This window comes from Urocitellus parryii, chromosome 8 (genome assembly GCF_045843805.1).
Source record: "Urocitellus parryii isolate mUroPar1 chromosome 8, mUroPar1.hap1, whole genome shotgun sequence".
In the NCBI taxonomy this organism is placed as follows: domain Eukaryota; kingdom Metazoa; phylum Chordata; class Mammalia; order Rodentia; family Sciuridae; genus Urocitellus; species Urocitellus parryii.
Genome location: NC_135538.1, coordinates 9,736,028 through 9,747,400, shown reverse-complemented (window position 1 = coordinate 9,747,400; position 11,373 = coordinate 9,736,028). Strand labels below are relative to the sequence as shown.

Here is an 11,373-nt window from a genome sequence, read left to right as displayed (position 1 = left end):
CAATTCTCCAGGTAATGAGAACACAGCCTGGCTGTCACCTTGGCAGCGGGTGTGAGACCCTCGTCAGAGGACTCAGTGTGCTGAGCACCTGACCCACAGGAACTGGGAGGTAAATCTGGGTTGTTTTAAAGCCACTAAGTTTGTGGTGATTCTCAGCAATAGATAATTAAGTGCATTACCTAACACCAACAATTTTCAACAGTTTCCAATGTTGCTTTTTCTATACTTCCTTGTCTTTCATAGTGGATGGGTGGAGAGTTTTAAAGCATATCTTAGACTTTGTATCATTTCACTTGTAAATATTTTATTATTCGGTATCTCTAACAGAGCATAACCATGGTGCCAGAAAAATTGGATTTAATTGAGAACAGTGGGAGTCTTGGGGGGGGGGTGTTGCTGGGAATCAAACCCAAGGCCTTAGGCACGAGGCAAGCCCCTAGTCCACTGAGTTGTATCCCCAACCCCAGAGTGGGAGACTTTTAAAAGTCATGGAGACAATGGATTTAGCATATTAATTGGACACCCAGAGAAAACGTGCTTGCAACAAATAGAAGGACACCCCCTTGATCCCCACAGCTAAAGGACATGAAAGCTTTCATTTGAAATGTCAGAGACTTGCCAGTTGGATTTTCAAGAACAATGCAGCCACAAAGTTGTCCCTGTAATATGTTTGTCTGTTAAAGAATATTGAAAACTAATGCTGATAGTGTATTTAAGGGCCTATCCATTCCCCCAGGTCTCTAATCTGCTTTGGAATGGACCCCTGTAAATTCCATTTTGATTGGTAACTCTCTCTGTTATTTCGCGTCATATTCTAATTGCCATTCCCACCCCTTTTTCCAGACCACAGGAAGCTTTTCGAAACTGGCTATATTTCTCTTTCTCTTTTGGATAGTTAACCTCTTCTCCTTGTGACACTGCTCCGAAAAGGCTTGCTTTGTAAGGAAAATAGAGCTCTGGGTTCAATGCCATCTCTACCACCGGGGAGCTTTGTGATGTTGGGCAAGTTCAATAGTGTCTAGCAGGATTGTGGTGAAGATCAGACAAAGAACACGTGTAATGCACAAGGTGGTCAGCACAGAGAAGGCACCGACCCCACCCTCCCCTTTGTTGGTTCCCATCTCCAACCACCGAGCGCCAGAACGCCCAGCACCGCGCCTCTCCCGCCCTCCTCGCGGGGGATGCAGGGACTTGTAGTTTTTTGGTCCCAAAGTCATTGTTTCCTCTAGGAGCCGGACAGCGAGAGGAGGAACTACACATCCCAGTGGGCTGTGAAAGGAAAGTGGGGCTCGGAAAATCGAGCGTTCCCGCTTGCTGCTTTCGCTCTCCATAGTGGCCCCTTGACCGTGCTCACCCTAGCTTAGGCTCCCGCAGCAGCCAGGGCTTGGACCCCGCGGCAAAGCCTAGAGGGCGTGAGCGCGCAGGCGCCTGGGACTGGTGCGGCCAGGTGGCTGCGCCCGCCGGCCCACCCGGCTGTCAGGCCCCTGGGGGAGGGAGGCGCGGGCGGAGCGGACGGGCGCCGGGTCCCAGTGCTTGTGAGGGGGGTCCGCCGGGAAAAGGAGGGAGAAATAAAACAAGCCAATTGTGAGCGCCCGTGGGGGAGAAGTGGAGAGCGAAAGGGCCGGAAGGCAGCGACCCAAAAAGCCTGGCCACCAAGGGGCTTTTACTATGGGAGGGAAGCCCTAGCCGGGGCAAGGGGACCCAGACTCCTCGGCTCTGCTCTTTCCTCCTTCCTTGGAAGCTCGGCCTCGAGACCCCCGCCCGCAGTCCTTCCCAGAGTCTGGCCGGTCTCGGACGGCCGCTCCCCGACCTGTCATCGGGCGCCCCACCCCGTTCCCGGGACACCAGTAGAGTCCCCCGGCGACTCGACCAAGCGCCCCGATGGGGAGGAAGAGGAAGCGCGCGGGGCTGGGGTACAGGCCGGGGAGGGTCACCTCTCCGCGCCGTGACTCGTCAGGTCTCGGCAGTTGCAAGAATGGGTTTGCGAGTGACGGTGTAATCGTGCGTGTCCCGAGGCAGCAGTTGCTGCCGGCAATAACCCGGGAGAGAAGCCTGCAGGCGGACACAGAGAGCGCACAGCGTGGCGGCGCCACGGGCGCTGAGCCCGATCACTCCTGGGCGAAGCCGGGGGGAACGAGGCCTGCTGCGCCGGGCCTGCCGGGTCCCCGAGCCCAGGGCGTCCGCCTGCAGGGGACTGGGGCGGCGACCCCGCCGTGCCGGTGCCGGGGCTTCGCCCGCCCGGAGGAGGAGTTGGAGGAGGAGCACGGCTGGCAAGGCGCGGGCGCCGCCGCCCAGCCGGCCGCGAGGAGGCGGACCCGTTCCGAGCGCCGCGCGCGCGCCGGGGCTGAGCCTTGCAAACAAGTGTCTGTGGCGGTGTCCCCACGGCCCTCCGGCGGCCTTCGGAGCGCCGGGACTGGCTCTTCTGAGCAGGAGGAAGCCTGGGAGTCCCCCGCCTCTCAGCCCGCGAGCCGCAGACACCACTCTCCGCCGGGAGCCCTGCGCACGGGCCGCGGACTGGGCTCGGCTGCCGGGCGCGCCGACGCGGGGTCGCGGCGCGAGCAGCGCCGGGGCTCTTGCCGATCCGATCCTGACAGAATAACGTGCGTGGCTGTCCCCACCCCTGGGAGGGGTTGCCGGTGCCGCGAGCTGCCGCCCAGTTTGCAGCGCTCTCTCCTGGGAGGATCCGCCACCGGGAGGAAGGAGTAGAATAAACCTGGCCGAGGCGCAGAAGTGGCTCCTGAAGAAGCCGGCGCCGGGGCCGCCGCCTTGTGTCCCCTCGGGGCGCAGCGCTCCGGGGTTGGCGTGCCGGAACCGAGGCGCGGCCGGGGGCCCAGGGGCGGCGGGGTCGAGCGCGCGACCAGGCGCACGGCGACCGGGGGGTCTGCCAGGCGATCCCCCGCGCCCCACGGGGCCCTAGAGCCCCTGGACGCGGGCTGGAAGCCACGGAGGACCGCTGCCGCGGGCTGCGGACGAGCATCGTCCCTGCCGAAAGCGGATTCTGCTATGACAGTTGGGCTCCCCGAGGGGTTAACCTGGGTGTCCTCGGTAAAGTTGTCGCCGAGCCGGGAGCCCGTGTAGGGGTCGCGGCACCGCGGCTCGGGGGGCGGCCGGGCGGCCGGCGGCGGTCGTGGCTCGGCGGGGCCCGCGCGGCCGGGGGGCTTCTGGGGGTGTGCGCCCCCAGCCGGCTGCCCTCGTGGATGCCTCCCGGCGGCGGCGGGCCCATGAAAGACTGCGAGTACAGTCAGATCAGCACCCACAGCTCCTCCCCCATGGAGTCGCCCCACAAGAAGAAGAAAATCGCGGCCCGGAGGAAATGGGAGGTGTTCCCGGGCAGAAACAAGTTCTTCTGCAACGGGAGGATCATGATGGCCCGGCAGACGGGCGTCTTCTACCTGACGCTCATCCTCATCCTGGTTACTAGCGGACTCTTCTTCGCCTTCGAGTAAGTGGCGGCGACAGCTCCCCATGGCCCCATTCCTCTCTCCTCCTCCTTCCGCCGACTACTTTCGTTTTCTAGAAGTCTTATCTGCTCTATGTTATTATATAATGGCAGCCCGCCCGCCCTCCTGTTCTATTAAGGGTCTGTTTGATTTTCAGTACCCCGAAATGCTGCCGTGCAGGGCCAGGCTCCTGGAAGCAGAGGAGAGGGTAGTGGGACACTTGTACGGTGTGGCGGGCTTTGCTCCTCTCCTGCGCAGGGTGGGACTGGCAGGTGGGGCCGCTGGTGACTGGATCGTGGCGCTCTCCACCGAGTTTGGGAACCTGTACACCAGCCCAGGTGCAGCCTCTATGGGAGGGAGGCTTCCGGAGATAGTTCTAAATCAGGAATAAGCAGACTTGATTTTTTCCCCCCTCCTCCTTGCTAACAAGATGTGGGGCATTAAGCTCAGTTGGCTAAATCTTCTATGTAACTTTGCGGAATAATAAGAAATCTGGGTTATTTTAGGTTTAAAAGTGTAGGCTACCTAGTGTACCCTAGATGGAGAATTTCATCCCCCACCCCTTCATTCTTCTTACTTGTTCACTATTGATGAATGAGTTCTGACTTCCTGTGAGGTTTCCAAACTCTTCACTTTCAAAGAAGTTTCAATTTTTAAAAAGTCCAAAATAAACAGTTTGGGAACAGGTGAAAGTAAACATGTAGGCCTGGAAAAGTGTGGCCAGATATGGCAACTTCTGATGCCAGAGAAAATACTTTGGGATTTTGAGAATTTTATCTGAAAAAAAGTACACGTGAGCCTTTTTCAGGAATCAAAGTGGCCAGTAGCAACTATCTTCCTGCCAACCAATGAAAGGTCTTCTTATTTATTAATAGTCATTAGGTAAGGCAGTTTAGCCATATTCTGAATCAGTTTCAATTGCTGTGATTGAGTCCAGCATTTGGGATGCAGCTCCTTATGTAATCCCCCATAGCTGTGCTCAGTGAAAGTTGTAGTCATTTTCCCCCTGTAGACTTAAAAGAAAAAGCCATGTATTTATTGGTAGTTCTTTGAGCTTCCCATAACCTGGTTATTAAGGGGCATGCAATGCCTTCAGTTTCCATCTGCTTCAGCTGGGTAGAGTTAATTAAAATCTTTTGTGTTGTTTACTTTTGTCTTTGATAAGCCTTAGTGGGCTTGATCTTGTGCCTGGCTTTTGCTAGTGGAAATGCTGTCTCAATCAGAAATGAATGGTCTCTTGATAATGTAAATGCTTTTCACTCAGAACCCTCAGACTCTCCGAGGGGAAACATTTTCTCTCTGAACACGGAGCTATGATGAACAGTTTTAACAGGATTGAGTTAGAATAGGAGAGGAAGGAGTTCACAGATGGAAGCTACCCCCACCCGCTATTCTTTCTCACACACAAAATTTCTCCAGCATTTTTGACTGTGTGGATTTTCCAGGTGTTTCCTAGAAAAGTCCCTGTGTTCATGGCTGAGATTAGTTGGTGGAGTCATGTGATGAGAGGGCAAGGGTGGGAGTGGGTGTGCAGGGTGGCAAGGAGGCATGCTTTGTGCCCCCTCTCTTGCTTCTGTGGGTCCCCATCCAGAGCCAGCCTCTTGTCCCTACAGATCCATGGAAGCCGGAGGAAGGGCCACAGAGGTCCCTGACATATTTGCATCCTACGCAGAATGACCACTGCCACCCACCTGAATGGTGAGGCTATGTGTTTAACAGAGACACGCATCCCTCTAACAGTGTCTTGGGTTACAGGTGGGCCTGTGGTAGGGCTGTATTCTCTATATTCCCAAAGTAACAAAAAGTTTTGAATGGATCCATATTGGCATTTTTGCTCTTTTCATGGCTTTTTAAGAGTGGAGGCAGTTGGTTGATTTGTGACTGCGTTGCCGAGCTTCAGCCACAAGTGTTTTGTGTAGGATGATGAATATTTCATTTTTTATATATACCCAAATCCTTGCTGGATAGCTAGCCCCTCCCCCCATATCCCAGTTAGTACTTACTATCTTTATTTTCTTAATTTAAACATAGCTTCTAACCAAACTATCATAAATTCATTTTCATTTCTTGATCTGTGTGTTTTTTTTCTGAGAGTTCCCCCAGAGTCCCCCTTGCAGGTTGTCACAGCTCTTCTGCGTCAGTGTCAGGCTATGACTAAAGGGATAAGCGCATGCACTGGGATTTTATGAGTGCTATTTGCAGCATTATTTTTGTATCAGCTTTGTGGGAGTCAGCGTGTGTGTGTGTGTGTGTGTGTGTGTGTGTGTGTGTGTGTGTGTGAGAGAGAGAGAGAGAGAGAGAGAGAGAGAGAGAGAGAGAGAGAGAGAGAGAGTTTGGTCTTCATGGGTGTTGCTTCAACCAGGCAATTGGAACTATTGGGAAAATAGGAGCCCCATCCTATGGGGCTTCAGTTGAGAAAAATCACAGGTCAATTCAAACTTCAGAATATTATGGCTAGCTAAGACCGTTTGTCACTGCATTTAATTGCTTTGTCACAAGCATTGTCTTTTAAGTTCTTTACTCATTGCTAAGGACAGAAAGAAATTAAATAACTTTGGCCAAATAAATTTGCTAGACACTCAAAAAGAGCCAATTAGCCACTTGCATAGGAAATGAAAGACCAACTGGCTAATCATTAAATAAGATCCCCAGGGAACACCTGCATTAGGTGCTCCCTGCCTGTCTTTCTTCTGGCCTACCTCTACTATTTATTGAGTGCATACTACATGGTCCCCAACTTTGTTCAGTTTTGTATTTTGATAGCTTTTAATGTTAATGGAATTTCATTGTCAAACACTATAATCTGACCCCATCCCCAACGTTTCCAGGAAGACAAATGAAAAATGTGAGAAGAAAAACACCTCACTTGTAACTTCAGTTTTGAACTTCTTTATCTGCATCTCTTCTCTCACCACTCCTCTTATTGCTGATCTTGAGCAGATGGACATGTTTGTTCGAGAGAAATGAACTTATTGGAACTCAGCAACAGATGCTGATGCTTCTTCAACTGCTGGAGAAAGGCAGAGTAGAAACTTGTATTCCCGTCTGGGAGATGAAGTGAGTGGCTGGGACAGGTCCCATGATCACCAAGATGCTGGCACTGGTGTGGGAAGGCTCCTGCCCACAAAGTGCTCCTTCAGACCCACTGTGCTGCGCCCCAGGTGTAGACATGGTTAAGGACAGGGCTTTTGGAAAGGCAGATCCCAACAGTATGACCCCTGGCAAATGGTTTGTCTTCTTAGCCTCCGTTTCCCAATCTATAGAAGGGGATCGATAATGTCTACCTTTAAATGTTGTGACAATTAAATGAAAAAGCATACTTAGTGGTAAATATCATCAGAGTACACCTAGAAGTCCTCCCAGGACTCTGGCTGCCCATTTCTGAGAGCCTTTCAAGGGAAGGGAATATATAGGTTAATAAGGAACAGTGAGAGTGATTGAGAGCATGTTACAGACAAAAAAACGGGAGCTGTGCAGTCACTCATTAAAAGAAAGACTGTCACACAGCCCAGGAGCCTGTGTGAAGCCATGTCCTGGGTCCTGCCCCTGCAGAGTGGAGTCCTGCGGGGCCTGGGGAACTGCGCTGATCCAGACCCTGGGTTTCATCTCCATTTTTGGAGCCACCGTCCCTGAATTGTGGAGGCAGTAGAGAAGGCTGCCAGGTGTGAGCAGCTGGAACAACGTACCCTGTCTCAGGCAGCCCAGGACTGCCCACCTGTGCCACCTTCATTCAGACTGTGGAGCACCACGGAGAGGTGAGGGCTTTTCATAGCGTTAGAGGGAAGGGAGCGGCAGCAGGCCCACACACTTCACTGCTCCTGAAGGTATTAAGCCTCATGAAAGACTCCAGAACCAGGATTTGGAAAGATCAGTGAACACCATCAGTTTCTTCACCTCTCTCCCTCCCTCTCTCTTTCTCTCTTCAATCTCTCTCTCTCTCACAGCCTACTTTTCTTGATAGCTGGAATTTTTAAACTAAAAAGGCTTTGGTTCTGAAATATTGAAATTTTACAGTCTCTTGGTCACAGGGGCGGAAAGAAGGTGCAGGGGGCCTGCCTAGGTCAAGGGTGTGACCATGGCACCCAGTTCTGTGCTGTCACTTCGGACAGTTCCAATGTGTTATTACTGCTTAAATGTGAAATTTGGGAACATTCTCAAATTTCTCATTGCTAGGAATCCATTGATGATTAAAACAAACAAACAAAAAAACAAAAACAACAACAAAAAAACAACCTTATGTGGTGCATGCCTGTAATCCCAGCAGTTTGGGAGGCAGAGGATTGAGTTAGAATAGGGGAGGAGGGAGGAAGATCTGGAGTTCAAAGCCAGACTCAGAAATTTAGCGAGTCGCTAAGCAGCTGAATGAGACCCTGTCTCTAATAAAATACAAAATAGGGCTAGGATGTGGCTCAGTGTTGGAGTGCCCCTGAGTTCAATCCCAGGTACCCCTTTCCCCCCCAAAAAAACCCTTATGTTTTTTCTTTCTCTCTGTTCCTTCCTTCTTTCCTTCTCTTCTTCCTTTCCTTTCTTTGATTTTTCAATTTAGTTATTCCACTCTGAAATAAATGATGAACATCGTGAATCTATAGAATTCTTGACCTTGAAGAGAGAGCTTGGGACTATCACTGGTAAACAAAAATGGCATTTCCTATAATGAAGTCACTGTCGTGGAGGGGGTAACTTTTATAATCTAGTAGAAGGTGCTGCCTTTGTAACAGAAGAACTCTGTCTGTTAGTCATGTTTCTGTCATTACAATAATATACTAGAGATAATTAGCTTACAATGAAAAAGGTCTTTTTTGGCTCCTGGTTTTAGAGCTTTCAGTCTCTGATTTGGTGGACTCGTTGCTCTTAGGTGGCTGGTAGACATGCAGAATGGCCATGGTGGAAACATGGGAAAGAAAACTGTTTAATTCAGGAAGCAAAAGAGGAAAAGGAAGGGGTCAGGGTCTCACAATCCCCTTTGAGGGCACACCCCCAAATACTAAGAGCCTCCTATGGAGCCTCACCTCCAAAAGGTTTATCATCTTCCAATGCCCCCACCCCAGACCAAGCCTTTAATGCACGTGTCTTTGAGGCCATTTGACATTGAAATGATAGCTTCAGGTGCTGTCTCCCATAAATGAAAGTGTCATTTCCTTAATAATGAATCTGTTGTGTGCTGCCCTTATAACATTTAAGGACTCCATTTCATCAACTCTCCTCTGCAGAACTGTATCCAGGTCTCCACCACCTCAGGAAAACATGTCTGCAAAGTGTCCCATGTTCTTTTGGCCAAACAATGGCCATGCTGTGCACAGTAGAACAGCATGGGGCAGATACAGATGGTGGTCGATGACTCTCCAGACCTTACCAAGGCACACTGCAGTTAGCACAGTCATGGCGCCAAGGACAGTTATAACCCACAAGGATTTTAGGTGACTTCGAAACCTTATTAGCGGTGTACTCCTGTAATCCCAGCTGCTGGGGAGGCTGAGGCAGGAGAATCACAAGTTCAAGGCCAGCCTCTGTAACTTAGCAAGATCTGTCTCAAAAAAAAAAAAAAAAAAAAAAAAAGGTGAGGGTTGTACCTCAGGGGTCAGATGCTTGCCTAGCATGGGTTCAGTCCCCAGTGCTGCAAAACAAACAACAATGAACAAAGCCTTAGCAATGATCTCTTGACATGAAGGCACTTGCCCATTGGTTTGTGTAGGAGGTCAGTATGGGTCAGACCCTGGAGGCTGAGACTCCTTTTTTTGTTCACTACCATGTCTGTAGTCCTTAGACTAGAACCTGATCACACCTGACCCTCAATAAATATTTTTTTGTTTAATGGTGTAATTGTAAAGTTGGGGACATTAATAATATTTATCATTAATCATGACTGTGGAACACATTTGCCTTACAAACTGTAACTATTCTATATAGTTCTTCTGGATTCAGAATAAACCAACATCCCTTTTCAAGTGTGTTAATTGAAGACAAGGAGAGAGACTTTCTCAGACACTTAGAAAACTAGTAGTAGGGTTGGGATTCACTTGGCTAACCAAGACTTCTTTGTAGTGTTTCTTTATTTTTGACCTAAATGTTTTAGGCAGACAAAGCAATCTGTGATATATATATATATATATATATATATATATATATATATATATTGGGGGGGGGGCAGAGCAGGATTGGGAAAGATGTTAGTGAACAACCATCAGCACCTAGAATAATTTTCTGTTTTATGGATTCTGACTTTAGACAATTGATCAAATAAAGCTCTCAAGGATATTATTGGCCACTCCCGTTTTTATTGCATGATTTCTCAGCTAGTGGGAAGTGATCCCGTGTGATGCAGGAAGGACTCCTGGAGGTTTCCTAAAATAGAGTGATGGTTAATTATTTAATGGGTCATATCTGCATATCCTGGAGACTTTTTCTTTTGCAGTACAATGTTGCACATAATTTATTCATGGCAGAGTTATTATGTCTTAGCCAGAGAATTTAAATTAAGGATTTCAAGGAAGTGCTTCATTCTTTTGTAGCTCATTTTCTTAGGAAGGCAAAAGGCATTGGTGGTCAATAGATACTTAAATAAGTTACATCCAGGAACGGGGTCTAATGAAATATGCACTAGTTCTGGTAAAGGTGGGGTTCACCTTATAGCTCTTGTTTGGCTCTTCTCTAGATATGAAGGCCAGCCCTAATTCAAACTCATTTTTATAAACTGGATGATCTTCCATTGCCTCAATTTTTACCTTTAAAAAGTACATTAATTCATGTAGAGGATTTTATATAGTATTTGGTACAAGTTCTTAAATAAAATACTATAAAGAACATTCATGAAACTACTATTCAGTCCAATAACCAATCAATACCACTGCTTTCTTCATTAAAAAAATTTTAATTGATACATAAAATTATACATATTTATGCGGTGCTAAGTGATGTTTCTGTTCACATAAACATTTTGTAATGTTCAACTCAGGGTAAACATATTTATCTCCTTAAACATTTATCATTTCTTTGAGGTGCAAAAATAGTAGCAGCATTTTGAATGTCTTCATACCCTCACTGCTGCTGCCCAGGTCCAACAGCCCTCCTACCCTGCGGCCATCACAGACTGAGCCTCATCAATCATTATCACACCTTTTTATTTTCTCCACAATGGTTTTGCATTTATGCATTCTCAAATGATGGGTTGTTTAGTTTGGTTTATTTTTTCTTTATAAATAGAGTGTCATGCCATATGTAATCTTTTTTTTTACAATGATAACATTGATTTAGTATCTACTTAACAAAAGAGCATCACACTGAATACATTTAATTCTTCAGATGTAACAACTTTTTAGTTTGACATGATTTCAGAGTTCTAGAACAGTTGCAAGAATAATTCATAGAATTCTTGTCTGCCCCGTAGGCAGATTCATTGGTTGTTGATATGCTTCTGTCATCATTGTTCTTTCCCTTGTCTTGATGTTTGTTATATCTTCTCCCTGAGCCATTGAAGAATAAGTTTCAGACATCATGACCCTTCTTGTCCTAATACTTCCACATGTAATTCTTAATAAAAAGAATATTCTCTTATATAAGCACAGTACCAGGATCAATTTCAGGAAGGAACATGAATACAATATTCCATGTTCAAAATTTGCCACTTGTCTCAATATAGTTGGGTTTATGTCGATCACTTTGGCATTTGTTTTCTATTTATCTAATATGCATTTTGTTTTTCTTTTCTACCTTCTGCCTTCTTTTAAATGAACTGCGTATTTTTATATTCTTTAAAAAAGCTTTGAATGTTTCTTTGTGCTATTTTTAGTAGTTGCTTAAGAGATCACAATTTGCAACTTTAACCAATTATATTCTATCTCCAGGTAACAGTGTTGTACTTAAAGAATAATGTAAGAAACATGAAACATTTTAATTTCCTTACTTTTTCCCATCCTTTGTACTCTCATTGTTCTAG

The 11,373-nt window shown here is 47.6% G+C and overlaps 1 protein-coding gene across 3 annotated transcripts in view; it reads left to right on the top strand.

The window, feature by feature from the left end:
- The first annotated feature begins 2,316 nt into the window (after window positions 1-2,316).
- Window positions 2,317-11,373, top strand: part of Zdhhc14 (zDHHC palmitoyltransferase 14) — a 253,094-nt gene continuing 244,037 nt past the window's right edge. For all 3 annotated transcript variants that reach the window (XM_026393832.2, XM_026393831.2, XM_026393830.2), the window contains exon 1: window positions 2,317-3,442. In XM_026393832.2, coding sequence (XP_026249617.1) covers window positions 3,198-3,442 — 245 coding nt within the window. In that variant the 5' untranslated portion in view covers window positions 2,317-3,197. The remainder of the gene's footprint in view (window positions 3,443-11,373) is intronic.